The following is a 14,670-nucleotide window of genomic DNA, read 5'->3' as shown; positions in this document are numbered from 1 at the left end:
TGAAATGTCGCTATGCTCAACATCTGAATCACGAGCAAAAAATTGTTTTTATCACAGAATCATACAAATAAATGATGGCATACGTCATTAAAGCACACATCTGGATTGATGATAACAAAAAAAAAGAAAACCTGGGCAATAGCTGTTAAAAGTAAATGACCCCATCACCTTCTGCACGTTGTAAAAGGTGGAATAAGAAGTTATGCTTATGTTGTTTTCTGTCATTAAACATGCTTTGGGTAGATTACAGCTAAGTGTGAGAAAATTAATCCATCAGTGGTTAAATTGGCTACGGTATTATGCCAAAAATGAAAATACTTACCGTTTTTGTTGGAAGAAGAAAAGAAAAAAAATGTTTTGTTTTTTTCAAGTAACGTAATTCAGGTCTTGGTGATGTGTGGAGTAGCGGCTCCTTGTCTCTTTATCTGATTTGTTCCCTGCACACCCACCGCATCTACTCCGCTCATCCACAGCCGCTCTTTGGATTTGGGCTTTCCGGAGACTCCCGTCCGACTGCCAATATCGAAGACGCACCAATCAGCATCGTCCTCAGCATCGTAGTCCCGCCCCCCCCGGCCAGATCCATAGGGATTTTTGGAAACGCGTTCATTAGCTTTGAAAAAGGAAACTTTTCCAAAAAAAAAGGGAAACGCTGGCGGACTGATGACACGGGGTTTAGACGGACCCCCCCCTCCAGTTTTTCCAGTGTTGTTGTTCAGCCAAGATGAGCTTTGTTAGACTTAACTTAGACCGACCAAACTGCTCTAATGCCTTGCCTTGACTTTTAAGTCAGTGGAGAAGAATGATTTTTTTTAAAAAAAGCTGTAGTTGTTCCTGTTTTCAAATCAGCATGGGTAGTTCAAATTAACTATGAATATTTACATTAACTCCGTCATTATAAAGATCCATACACGTTACATTATTTGATTTTTTTTATAGTCTCGTAAATTCTCCCGTGATCCGTTTCTTCGGCCCCATCATTCAGTAACGCACAGGATCCGAACTTCCGAAGGAAGTCAAGTTCGACCGAACAGCCTCACCCATGCGACCCTACGGAGACCACCTCAGGCAACCTTGCGGGCATAAATCAAAACAGCGGCAGATGTGCGCATATGTCACGAGTATATCCAACCAATGAGAAGGATGAAGCTGAAATTCATCAAACGCCAACATCATCCGGTAGGTTGTCTGCACGTCCTCGTTGACAGGTCAGAGGTAGACGCCCTCCTTGCGGTCTGGGAACCAGGCGCATTCGCGAACGCAACTTGTTCAGAGCAAATGTAAAACACGGGGCTCGCAGACTTGCCAGGTTTCCCGGACTCCTTGTGTGGCGTTACCTGAATTACAACACGCCACCAAGCGGTAAGAACGCCGAAGTACCAGCGGAGACACAGTTTGAGCTCATCGTTCTCAAATGCAGGAAAATATGTCAACATCCTCCTCTGCATATTTACCCACGCTGTGCACCAGCACTTAACCTCTGAGTCACACTCGTACGTTTAAGCCTAGAAATCCTTCAAGGCAGAACACAACTTTTAATCCACACCTGCATGTTTCTGACCCAGTCAACGGACACAACCACCATACACTGAAATATTTACCATTTATTCAGGAATACAGAAAATATAGGAATTAACATAGATTCTGAGCTTCTTTTTTTCAATTTCTTATATTTTTACAAATATCAAGAGCAAAATAATGAATATCCTTTTCCATCAAGTATAAACTATACACATTGTACTGCAACATCAGGTTTACATTTAAAGCACCTTCGGGACAAACGCAATACCACTAAAACAGCACATAAAGTCAAAGTGAGAACCTTTTTGATTTGGTAACAGTAGATTGTATTTGATTGTTCATTCGGGAAACAAAAATCTTCCGAGGCAATCATTTATCGTGCCTTTCAAAGCTAAAAAAAAAAAAGATGCACGTAACACATCCCTGTATGTTTAATGACGTAGCTATAATCTGCTTTAATTGCTCTCTTTAATTTATCCAACGGAAAATGCACTCGAGCAAATTAAAAGAGAACTGACCATGGTGGGTCCTCTACGCTCCAAAACACTGTGCTATTGGGAGCAAAAGCCCTTTAATTCCAAACATCACATCGCTCACCATGTGGATTAACAGCTCACCGATTGCAAAATCAAGTGTTAGAGTTGCAAACATTACGCGTTATCTTTTACCGGATAATTTGATAATTCACTCTACATATATACACTTTGGCAAAAGCGTGTGCCAAAACTTGTATCAGGGAAATAATTGGAAAAAGCAAAATTACCATACTTCTTTATATTGGAAAAAAAGGTCAAAATAAAGGCACATTAGCAACAGTTAGGTTAAATAAGACATATCTACATAAAATATCCACATGGCCACAGAGGAGAAAACCCAACATGGTAGTTGCTTTCAGGTGAGAATTGTTTGTTTTGACCTACATGGATGGACTCTAAACAAACTTACTTCTCCACATCCTGTACTGTTAATCCACCACTAAGTGAATATGAGATTAATCTTCTTAAGTGATCTTCTTGCAAAATAAATCAACAGATGATGTAAATCCCAAATTCTGATTTAACATACATATAACTAGGTGCTGTATCAGCTATTACAGAACGTTATGATGGCAAACAATAGTAATGAAGAAATAAACTCAAAACTCATTTAAAATGTCTATTTAACTTGGTGTTTGGTGAAATTTATCAGCTAAATTAAATTGTTTGCTCGCGCAAAAACCGTCTTTGCAATGGAGAATGCAAAAAAAAGTAGTAAGACAGGCAATCCCTGTGGGCCAAAGAGTCTTGTTCTTAGCCCACGAATTAATGTATAGTATTGCACTTATATTGCCAATATTATCTCCCAAGATATTTAACAAACAACCTCTATTAAAATGTGATAAACTTTATGCACGTGTTTTAAAAATACTTTTTAGTACAACCGATGTGTTGGTTTTTCCTGGTCAAACTTTGCGTGTGCACATTTCCGATGGAAGACCATTTGAGTAAAAACTGGAGAGTCTTCTAACCCTAAAGCATACCTTAATACCTATGACAGATCTTATAGCTCAGAAGTATATGGAAGCAGCCATTGTTGTGGCTGTAATAATGTGAGATTATTAAATCCTTGATAATGCCACTCAAAAACATTTGTCCTTAACAATTCACTATATCTTAATATGTGCTTCTTCCATTGTCATAATATTCAAAGTAGACAATAAATTCATTATTTCAATCACTGCAACTTTTCAAACTAAGAAACAGCAGATACCAAAAGATTGATGTGTCAATGTGGCAAATTATTTATACAACAAGCCACACGTTAGTGAGATATGGGGGCTGAAGCTGAGGGAGATCTTCTTAGTAAAAGATAGACTAAGTGCAAGAGAGCTTGATTAAAGGCGTCTTAGTCTGTTCCTAATTTGGCAATCAGTTCATCGCAGATCTTGGTGAGCTCCTCGATCTCTTGATTCTGCAGGACAAAAACAGAGAGAAGTTTTCTTTAAGATTATGTTTTGAACAATTACGCCATCACACAGGGTGAAGAGAAAAACAGACCAACAAAGGTGCCATATCCAGTCGGAACAAGGTGACATCGTTTCAAGCCTGCACCCATATGGTACATGCTTTTCTGTCTGAGCCACCTGGTCATCCAAGACCACAGTTTTTAAAAGTGAGAGGACAGTATAATATTTCTTCAAAAAAAAAAAAAGTGCAATAGGAAAACAATCTCCAGTAGACTTTTTATATTTTTTATCTTTTCTTTTCTTTTTTTAAATTTATTTCTGATTTTTCCCTTTTTCTCCCAATTTAGTGGCCAATCGATCCCTATTTTAGTTCAAACACCCACCCTCGTACTGCATGCGTTCGTCAACTGCATCTCTCCGGCCGGCAGTCTCGAAGGAGACGCCTTGAGGCGAACCCAGGGCGAACCACTGCTTTTTCCCACACACACACACACACAGACGCATTCACGTGATGAACATAAACCGACTCCGACCCCCTCCCGAAGACAGCGTTGCCAATTATTGCTGCTTCATCGAGTCCGGCCATAGTCGGATCTGACGAGACCGGGGTGTGAACCCCGGCCCCCGGTGGATTTTTTATCTTTTCTGACAGTGTTCCTACCTTTTGCAGGACAGCTCTTTCTAGTGACTCCACCTTCATCTGTTCCTTCCTAAGGCTGGCATTGAGTGCTACCCCCTCACCGTTGGCCTTGGCACGCACCTGGGCTATCTCCTCATTGGCCCTGGAAGATGGAGAAAAGACAAGGAGGGATCCTTAAAATGAGATTAATGTGCTCATAGTGGCGATTATATGTCTCGCTTGGACTTTAAATATCGGAATAATTCTGTTAAGTATTTCCACCCGATTAGAGTGTTACAAGAGTTAAGTAAGTAAGTAAGAGTAAGTAAGAGTTACAACTCTTATGGCCTTTGCACACCGAGTCTGAATTTTTTTGTATACATTTTTTTTTTTAATCGGTCATCACGGTCCCACAGCTGTAAAAAATCTCTGAGCTTACTGACATATGCGAAAAAACGCAGAAAAATGGCACTGTCCTTAAAACATATACAATGGACAAGATTTTCCGATTTGGTGTGGAAACCTAATGGACAAAACGTGAAATCATATTTATTTTTTAACGCGGGACATTTTCGCGCAAAAAAAAAAAAATTCGGACATGGTGCGCAAAGGAGACGAATATGGTGCAAAAGCCTCACTTGTCCAATTTCTCCTCAGCGTGGAGCTTGAGGGTGTGATAGCGTTGCTCCTCCTGTTTGACTCGCATCAAGTACTCCTGGGCACACTTCTTCAGCACCTCCTCATTCTGGGGACACACAAAAAGAGGGTGATCTGTCTACACGGGGGGTGGAAAATAAAGTATATCAGTAAACCGCAGCTTTTCTCAGATCTGCTGACCTTCTTAAACCCCTCCAGGACAGTCTTTAGGTTCTCGTATCTCCTGAAGAGGTCAGAGAGTGAGCGCTCCACCGAGTTGAGGTCAGCCAAGGCCTGGTCCCTCTCCATGGTCAGCTGCCCGACACTCTTTTGAGAGGACAGGCTCTTCTGCTGCTGCTCGTCCTCTGGACAAAAGTAGAGCAGGTCAAAGTGTGAGAGGTTAGCAACAACCCCATGGTTACAAGATTCTCAGATTCACTAAATTAAACAAAAGAGTATTAACATGAAAAGTCAAACATATGTCACATTTGAAGTATTCGAGATACATTTAATGCAACCTTGTTGATGAAGTTATGGTAGCTTGGACATGTTTTGGGAGAAAGTCATCAAGTAGAACAAATGCTCTGTTTATACAGAAGAGCTGTATCCCCCAGAGTGTTTTTTTTTGGGGGGGGGGGGATCTTTTCCCCCTCAGTTGTATCCAGCCAATTACCCAACTCTTCCAAGCCGTGCCGATCTCTGCTCCACCCCATCTGCCGATCCGGGGAGAGGTGCAGACTACCACATGCTTCCTCTGATACATGTGGAGTCGCCAGCCGCATCTTTTCACCTGACAGTGAGGAATTCTGCCAGGGGGACGTAGCACGTGGGAGGATCATGCTATACCCCCCAGTCCCCCCCCCCCCGAACAGGTGCCCCGACCAACCAGAGGAGGCGCTAGTGCAGCGACCAGGACACATACCCATATCTGGCTTCCCACCCGCAGACGTGGCCAATTGTGTCTGTAGGGATGCCCGACCAAGCCGGAGGTAACACGGGGATTCGAACCGGTAATCCCCGTGTTGGAAGCCAACGGAATAGACCGCCACGCCACCCGGAAGCCCCCCCAGTGTGTTTTAAAAGAAGAGCACACAAGAGTGCACAAAGCTATTGGGAAAAATACCATGTAGCAAGAACTTACCAATCATCTGTGCAACTGTTTTTTCATATTCCGCAACTATTTTCCTGACAAGAGAAGAATGTAAATCAGCTGCTGTCTGTTGACCTTGTTTCAACAGGTTCTGTGCTTCATTTGCAAAGCAGTGACCTCTTGATGGAAACCATTGTGCCAGAAAAAAAGTTTTATACCTCATCTCCATAACTTCTGCTCTGCTCTCCTCATACTTTCTCTTCCACTCATTGGCCTCAATATCTTTAGCGATGATCTGTTTGGGAGAGAGGACACAAAGGAGAGTAAAAGTTAAGCATTTGGCAAGGTATTTGGTTTGATAAAGGTTCAGATAATCCAGTCAGCTCTCTCTGGCTGTATATGGCTCTGATGTCTGGCTGTGATGCACCTCCTCCCTGATGAGGGTGAGCACTGCAGCCTTGTCCATCTCACTCAGAGGAATGTTGTCCTGGTAGGGGCTGGCGGGGTCTTGGCCTTGGTCTTGACTGCCAAACACTTTTGCTATTTGGCTGATGGTAAGCTCCTCAGTCTGTGTAACAGATACAAAACAAACATGTGCTGAGAAAAGTCCCTCTTTGACATCCTATTTTATCCACCATTACAAGATCACATGATTAAAAGATCCCTGTGCTGAACAGCGTGAGTAATGTGAGACCAGGGCTTCAAGTGAAATGAAAATAAAAACAGAATCTGACTCCCTTTTACCACATGGTTGTTGAGAATGGCTGGCAGAAAGCGAAGGGAATGTTTTCCTTTTCTTCCAGTTGTTAATGAATTCTACTTACCATGTCATATTTCATACTGCAGCTGTCCTTCTCCTCCAGGTGGACTGCTGGCTTCATCTCAGGCTCTACAAGGGGAAGAAACAACATCATTCTTCTACTTCCTCTCATTCTTCTCATTTCTGTTTAATATTCATGCAAGGCTGCATGCAAGGTCCTCAATCCTCGGGGAAATCTGTAGGTGGGTGGGGGTGGGGGGTTACTCCACTAAGCAAGGGCCATGGCCAATGTTAATACTTACTGGCACATATAGGGCTACGCATTGGCTTTCTTGCAAAAATTAATTCCGATCCAAATTTCAACACCCTTCATTACACACCATTTCAGCGCTTATAGTTTCCATATATCTGGTAGATTTGGACATTTCTCCAAACTCAAGGTTCAAGAGATAGGTTGTGTAATGACCACAAAAGACTGCTTCACTTGGAAGACAAAGGTTCAAACCACTGTGTTTGAAATTATTTGACTTAATACAGTATCCCTGGTCAAAACGCTGAAACAACAGCAACTCGATGGGTGCTGGTTTGCTGCTGAGAATGTGCTCAGACCATCCTATAGGGGGTGGTGAGTGAAAAGAGGATGTCCTTATGAAAATCAATGCACACATGGAAGTAGCGGCAAAAAAACAAAACAAGCTTTAACAAATGACATATGCTCCCTTGCCGACATATGCTTCCTTGCTGACATATGCTTCCTTGCATTGACATATGCTTCCACAAATAACTTCTTCTGTCTTGTGGTGACAAGCTATGAGAGTAATCTACCCAACTTTCTTCAGGAGCTGTCAGCTTGTGTCTGCACTCTGCTGACAAATTGTTTCTGCACTCTGTTGACAAATGCCACCTCTATTTACAACCACTTTGTGTGTCTGCATGCATGGCATTGTTTATAGACACAGCAAGACATCTTTTCAGTATTAAATTATTGTCATTTAAGACCACACGATGTGGCAGATTTCCAAAAGAAGCACCCGTTGGAATGGGATTTATTAAGGGGCTGTCAGTCAATTTGATTGCTGTTCTAAGATGAAAATAAAAAGGGCAAGGTTTTTTTTTGTGCCTTTTTTGGCACATAGTGATAAACAAATGAGAACTTGGTGCACATAAAAGGGGTAAAACGGGTGAAGATTTTTTTCATTTCGTGTGGTCTTTTAAAGGCAGTAAAATCAATCAATTTTTGATTAGTCTAGGCATGAGGGTTTTTTTTGCGCTTTTTTTTTTTTGCCAAGATTTTTCCGATACATGATTGTATGCAGGGTGGCACGGTGGCGCGGTGGTTAGCATGGTCGCTTCACAGCAAGAAGGTCCTGCGTTCGAGCCCCGGGGTAGTCCAACCTTGGGGGTCGTCCCGGTTCGTCCTCTGTGTGGAATTTGCATGTTCTCCCCGTGTCTGCGTGGGTTTCCTCCCACAGTCCAAAGACATGTAGGTCAGATGAATCAGCCATACTAAAATTGTCCCTAGGTATGAATGTGTGTGTGTGTGAGTGTGTATGTCAGCCATGTGTGATGGCCTGGCAGCCTGTCCAGGGTGTCTCCCCGCCTGCCGCCCAATGACTGCTGGGATAGGCTCCAGCATCCCCGCGACCCTGAGAGCAGGATAAGCAGTTCGGATAATGGATGGATGGATGGATGACTTGTATGCAGAAACTCTACAGTACATTAATATCCACCTGATGTCATGTTTACAATAGACTTGTAGTTTTAATGAACACCACGAGGGGGCGGCTGTTCCCAACCTATGGGTATAGGCCTAGGGGAGCAACTACTAGTCATTAGTAGGTAAGTGTGCTGTTGATTAGCGTTTCAACAGCAGCTGCTGAGGCAGTGGTGTGACTGATCACTGTCCCTGCCGCATCTTTTCACCAAGTACTACATCTAAGTACTCCAACCAATAACATTACCACACTTCTCCATGTCTTGTGGATACACTGTGCCAGAATGTTCTAACACACGGCTGAGTGGTCCTCATTTCAGTCTATTTTTTGACGTCTTATGTGCTTATCTGACTTTGATTATACACATAAAAGATGGGCTATTGTGACCAAGCCGGATAGTAATACGAAACATTTAGTCTTGAAGGGAAGGTCAGATAATGAGAACGAGACGCTCTGTTTTTGGACGCACAGACCACAACAGGTAGTGTTTTGGTTGAAGCAGACTGATAGGAAAAAACTGGAAACGATGAAGTAGATCTGTTTAACACCTACGTTAGCTTCCCTTGTGACTGCAATTCGTTGCTGATTCTTTACACCCCTTGAACGTAACTCAGACCAACCTAGAGTGCTAAAACGTTCCCATTAGGTACTAAAGCCCAGATTGATTCAAATGAAGTGTTAACACTTAAAAATCGTTGCAGTAGAGGGGAGTTTGCACAAAATTCACTGATGGACATACCATCTGTCAATGGCATATCACTGACGGGCTGGCTTTTCCCAAGTCTTCTGCTGCATTCGGGGTCTCCTCTCTCCCCCTGGCTCTCCGCGGTCGGGCCCATGATGGCGGTGGAAGCCAGCTTCTCCTCGTCAGTGGCGTGACGGACCCGATGTGAAACCTCTGGAGCCTGAACCACCACTGCATCCTCCTCCTTGAGATAACAGAATAAGATATAGGACAGTAAGATATGTTTGAAAGTGAGATAATGATCTGAGAAATGGGAAGAAAAAGAACATGTTCTTGTGTGACAAAAAAAAAACGTAAGGAGAAACATTCAATTCAAAATGTTCGCCTACCAAACACTAATACATGGGAGGACAGAATTGCCTTTATTTCTTCACTGCAGGCTAAAACCCTTTAAATAAACAAACTCCAGACTTATAACACTTTACTGATGATGATTATCCTGTATAAAACAAGAGAACTTAAATAATCTCAGATTCTTCAGGCTGTGAGAGGCAATTATGGTGGAAGTGCACGGTTACTTCATATTTACTTGCTAGGTGATGAGTCACGGGTCTGTCACTGCACCTTATCCAGCACTGCAGAGCTGGATACACCAGTGTCAGCTTGAGGAGTGTGTGTGTGTGTGTGTGTTTGCTTTATGTGCACACTTGAGTGTACAAGTTTTATGAGGTGACGCCACAGGGTAGAGAGCTGCTGAATAATGGGCATTGCAGTGTCAATGCAGTAACGCTTACATTTTCAGGTCATACTATAAAAATCCACCCACAAAGTCTCTATCGTTCCCTTCACACACACACACACACACCTTACCTGATTGCAAACGTCAAGGACCAAGGACTGGTTTTCATATTTCTTCACTTTACACGAGTTCCTACAACATAACAATATAACAATACAAGTGTTACAAAAAAAGAAAAGTGACTCTTGTTTCACTTTTGTTCTACAACTAAAACTTATGGTTTCCATTTCTACATGAAGTTGCTAGCACTTTTGTGGCAGTTAGGTTTGTTGCGCAGCCCTGACTACGATGAGGAACACATACATGTGAAGTTATCACTGGTTTCAAACTTCTAGAGGGATCATAAGATGAAAAAAAAAATTGAATTTCTGATGTGCTATAGGATAGCCTTGTGTGTGTGGATATTTGACTCTGTAACGGGTCTATTTGCTACACATGCTCCTTCAGTAGTTAGTTATCAAGCAACACATGCCATGAGAGAAAGGGAAGCTGGGAAGAAGGCACAAAGACACCGGCAGGGGGAGAATGAGAGCATCACTACTAGAGGGAGTACTTACAACAGAAAACAGAGCAACTTGACTTGTTCAGAGGTCCTGAGGCCAATAGAAGAGGGCGAAAGCAGAGATTGGGGGGGGGGGTTGCATGATAGATGAGAGTTGGAACAGCGAAGGATGAAAAGGACACAGTGAAGGGATGGGTAGAAATGAGTGACAGCATAAGGGGACAAAGGAGAGCCAGTAAGTGACATAGGTAAGAAGTTAGAGGCTCAGCACAAAGTTTTGAGTATGGGGAAGGTTGAGTCATAGAAATATAATGTCAACAACCCCTTAAAAGCTGAGAATAGCTCAAGCACTGCAGCAGTAAGCACGCGACAGCATACATATAACCTGTCCTGGAATCACAACAATGGCCACTATGCAGAGTTAAGTCTTCGATATGCATCCACCACTAGTGGACATAAATAACAATTAACACAACCTGAAATTAAGTAAAAAAATATCAAGCAGAGGAACAGTTAGTAAAACATGCAACTAATTATTGGCTGTCTATACAACCTTACAACTTGTAAAATGCAAAATTATAGAGGGGCTGATAATAGAGTGGTAGCACAACAATAATCAAGGAGGAAGATAATGAATGCATAGATGGAAATTGAATGACATGCAGTTTGTCTCACTGTAGACTCACGTGGCTGTTTTGTCCTTGCTTTTCTTGGGAGATTGTCTTTCTCTCTTCTCCTCCCGCGGGAGCCGTGCTTTCTCTTTCCCCCCATCCTTAACTGTTTTCTCAGGCTGAGGTATGTCATTGAAGGAATCCTCATTACTCAGGCTTTTCAGTGGTTTAAAAGGGTCCACAGAGTCATCAAAGTTGTCAGGGTCAAAGTTATAGGAGGTCTTGGCAAGCACCGGAGAAGTACTTACTTGACTATTGCTACCAAAAGGATTGAAGTTAGGGTCGTCCCACTGACTGGGATCGAAGTTATATGCAGACTTCGTAATAGGAATATCATCCGGGTCCAGAGGGGCAGAGGACTCTGAAACCACAGCAACAGCAGTTTCTGCAGCTGGCTCTGACACTGGCTCAGTGATTGACTGAGATACTGCAGGTTCTGGTGCTGGTTTACTGGCAGTCCCTGATCCCTTGGGTTTCTGCTTCTTGGCTGGAAGTTTTCCAAGTGACTTTCTCCCACCTAACTTCCTTGGAGGAGGCTTGCTGACTTCCCCCTCGTCCACTCCGAACTCAAGCTTCACAGGCCTGGGCTCTGTAGATTCTGTCACTTCCGCTTCCATTTGAGCTGCAGTGCCAGTCTCAAAAACCGGCAACGAGCTCCCTATTGGCTCTAGTCTAGGGAGAGTGCTTGGGCAGCATGGTGGAGGAGAGTTCTGGATTTTGGATCCGCCGCTGGTGAAAGGATTAAAGTCGTCATGTAGCTGGTCCATGTCAAAGTTGTAGCTGGCCTTAGGGACCTGTAGTTCATGTTCCTCATCATCCTGAGACGACTCGTTCAGTGATACCTCTATCTTGAGAGATGGAGGCTTGGAATTGATGGGTTTTGTCTTTTGTTCTGGTTCTTCCTGGCTAGGTAAACCATTATAGAATGTTTCTGGGCCAGAAATAGAGCTCTTTTCAGTGGCATTTAAACCTATGTCAGCTGTAGGTCCACAGGTCTCAGTTGAAATCTGATCTGGGGCTGAAGCTGGAACAAGATCAGGATCTGAGACCAGGAATGGGATTGCTGATGGAGCTGGGGTTGACTCTGGGGATGGGAATGAGGGTGGAGCTGGGCTTTTGGCCATATCTGGTCCAACATTGGTCAAAGGCAAATCTGAGACAGGCTCAGAAGGCAAAAATGCTGGAAGGTCCTCTGTGTTTTCTGCTGTTTGAGTTTTGTTTATTTCACATGGGCTGCCCAGCGGGACCACTGGCTCATCCTGACCCATGTTGTGGTCAAGCAGTAATTCCTGAGCACTTGCAGGACCGGTCACAATCAGCTGTTCCTCCTGCTCCAAATCTAAGGACCAAGATGTGAGAAAACAAAGCTGTTAAACCCAAATCGACACGAAGAAAATGGAAAACAAACAAAAATTATTCATACCCGAACCCAAGTGTTGCTTTGGGATATGTCGTCCAATCAAATCTAAACTCTGAGGCTGGTGATTTGTGATTGGTTCTCTGAAAGCAAGTTGCTAGCCAGACAACTATTTCAGCTGCAACTGTTGCCATGGCGATGTTTTCTTTTGAAGCCTATGACAGTAACATGTATCTGCGCATGAGAGAAATTCAGGTTGTGTAAATGTGTCACGTCAGATGCTGGCAGGGAGAACAACAGGGATATTGGCTGCAATGACATCATCTACCATCGTCATATTCCTCAGAGACATCAGCATATTTCAGCACGTCTGTCATATTCAGTTTTCATCAGACATAAAGCAGCTAGGAGGACTTGTGATATCCGAGTTTATTTATACACCCAGATAAACACATTACTATGCAGCCCACATACGCTCAAACATGCCCATAGCCACTAATGTAAAGAGTATTTTGTTCTAAAACAGTGTATCTGAGAATTAGTCTCTCTCTCTCTCTCTCTCTCTCTCTCTCTCTCTCTCTCTCTCTCTCTCTCTCTCTCTCTCTCTCTCTCTCTCTCTCTCTCTCTCTCTCTCTCTCTCTCTCTCTCTCTCTCTCTCTCTCTCTCTCTCTCTCTCTCTCTCTCTGTCTCTCTCTCTCTCTCTCATGCATGTGTGTGTGGTTTAAGACATGTCTCGGCAAGTTCAAAACGTCCTAACTGCTATGTGGAGACTAATAGTTCACAATCGTGATAAACTGACGCTGGGGTCAAGTCTGATGATAAAGGGAATCACTTTGAAAATGTAAGCTCCGTTTATTTGTGTTTATTATTTGCTGACTGTGGGTGGTACATTCACATATGATAAGACCCTCCCAATGTGAGTGAATAAAAATGTTAAAGTGAATTCAGCAGTGGTTTTCATCCCACAAACATGCCTCTGTGAAACAAAGGTCTTGATTTGAAAGAGACAGGGCGTCCGGGTAGCATAGCAGTCCATTCTGTTGCCTACCAACACGGGGATCCCGGTTCGAATCCCTGTGTTGCTTCTGGCTTGGTCAGACATCCCTACAGACAAAATTGGCCCTGTTTGTGGGTGGGAAGCCAGATGTGAGGAGTATGTGTCCTGGTCACTGCACTAGCGCCTCCTCTGGTCGGTTGGGGCTCCTGTTCGGGGGGGGGGGGGGGATAGCGTGATCCTCCCATGCGCTACATCCCCCTGGTGAAACTCCTCACTGTCAGGTGAAAAGAAGTGGCTGCAGACTACCACATGTATCGGAGGAGGCATGTGGTAGTCTGCAGCTCTCCCTGGATCAGCAGAGGGGGACAGCTCAGAGAACGGGAAGATTTGGCCAGCAGTTACAATTGGGGAGAAAAAAAGGGGAAAACAATATTCCTGTGATTGGTCATCTTGAACTACATATCCAGGTGTGTCGAGCCACGGTCTTCTACAGTGTCACTGTTTTTAAAATGTTGTAAAATGCATTTACATTAATTCAAACCAAAGAGAGCCTTATTATTATGTAGTTTTCCATAGAATGATCTATCCATCCATCCTGGAGAACGGTGGGCAGATGTGGACGAGCTGTTTGAAAAGAAACCTTATAAAATAAAGCAAATAATTTTCCGGTGCAAGCACTATGATGACCAACGGCAACATCACAAAATACGCTCATTCTCCTGAAATGGGCTTCGTAACCTTTGGTTGGGAAGGGGACCCGTTCACCTACCTAAACAGTGTGTCTGATGCACTGCCTGCCACTGAGTTAGTGAAGGAGCCTTGGCTTAGATTAGACAAATAAAGCCATCTCCATGTGCACACAAGGGGATGTTAGGAGCATTTCAGCTCCTGCTCTACCAGGACCACCGTATCCTCGCTGACCCCGAACTCCCTCTCCACGTAAAGGGATGTTCGTGATTGAGGAAAAAAGCAAACACCCTAACTCTGCACACACTTTTGGATTTTTGCTTGAGGGAGTTCAATACATCTGATTGTGTTATATCTATATAATGCTATGCTATATTCCTGTCAGATACACACACACACATACACACACACGAAACTCTGCTTAAACAAGCGTCATCCATACCGACAGAATAACTGCATGACATTAATGAACTAAAACGCCATGTGTTTTCAAGGCTTCCTTAAGAAATAAAGAACAAAACTGAACTAAAAAACCGAGAGTAGAGGGAATGTTAAGTCACTCTCACCCATCTGACCCCTTCTATTGACCAATGAAAAGCAGTGAGAATTAAGCTTTTGTCTGACCTGTTGAGTTCCCACACTTCCCAGTGGCCCTGCTGCCTATATCGTCACAACCAAAACAAGAC

The 14,670-nt window shown here is 43.4% G+C and overlaps 2 protein-coding genes across 5 annotated transcripts in view; both read right to left on the bottom strand.

The window, feature by feature from the left end:
• Window positions 1–699, bottom strand: part of LOC130134269 (lysyl oxidase homolog 2A-like) — a 33,379-nt gene extending 32,680 nt beyond the window's left edge. Inside the window, exon 1 of the mRNA XM_056302168.1 lies at window positions 323–699. The gene's annotated coding sequence lies outside the window, so the exon portion shown is untranslated. The remainder of the gene's footprint in view (window positions 1–322) is intronic.
• An 893-nt stretch (window positions 700–1,592) lies between these two features.
• Window positions 1,593–14,670, bottom strand: part of tacc1 (transforming, acidic coiled-coil containing protein 1) — a 36,595-nt gene continuing 23,517 nt past the window's right edge. For all 4 annotated transcript variants that reach the window (XM_056300336.1, XM_056300328.1, XM_056300320.1 and 1 more), the window contains exons 3-13: window positions 10,959–12,282; window positions 9,842–9,902; window positions 9,026–9,215; window positions 6,636–6,700; window positions 6,239–6,379; window positions 6,030–6,106; window positions 5,863–5,906; window positions 4,923–5,086; window positions 4,724–4,830; window positions 4,128–4,248; window positions 1,593–3,471 (exon numbers count right to left, since the gene is read on the bottom strand). In XM_056300336.1, coding sequence (XP_056156311.1) covers window positions 3,406–3,471; window positions 4,128–4,248; window positions 4,724–4,830; window positions 4,923–5,086; window positions 5,863–5,906; window positions 6,030–6,106; window positions 6,239–6,379; window positions 6,636–6,700; window positions 9,026–9,215; window positions 9,842–9,902; window positions 10,959–12,211 — 2,289 coding nt within the window. In that variant the 5' untranslated portion in view covers window positions 12,212–12,282 and the 3' untranslated portion in view covers window positions 1,593–3,405. The remainder of the gene's footprint in view (window positions 3,472–4,127; window positions 4,249–4,723; window positions 4,831–4,922; window positions 5,087–5,862; window positions 5,907–6,029; window positions 6,107–6,238; window positions 6,380–6,635; window positions 6,701–9,025; window positions 9,216–9,841; window positions 9,903–10,958; window positions 12,283–14,670) is intronic.

The sequence above is a fragment of the Lampris incognitus genome, chromosome 2 (genome assembly GCF_029633865.1).
Source record: "Lampris incognitus isolate fLamInc1 chromosome 2, fLamInc1.hap2, whole genome shotgun sequence".
Classification (NCBI taxonomy): Eukaryota; Metazoa; Chordata; class Actinopteri; order Lampriformes; family Lampridae; genus Lampris; species Lampris incognitus.
The sequence above is the reverse complement of the archived record's forward strand: the minus strand, read 5'-3'. Positions and strand labels throughout refer to the sequence as shown.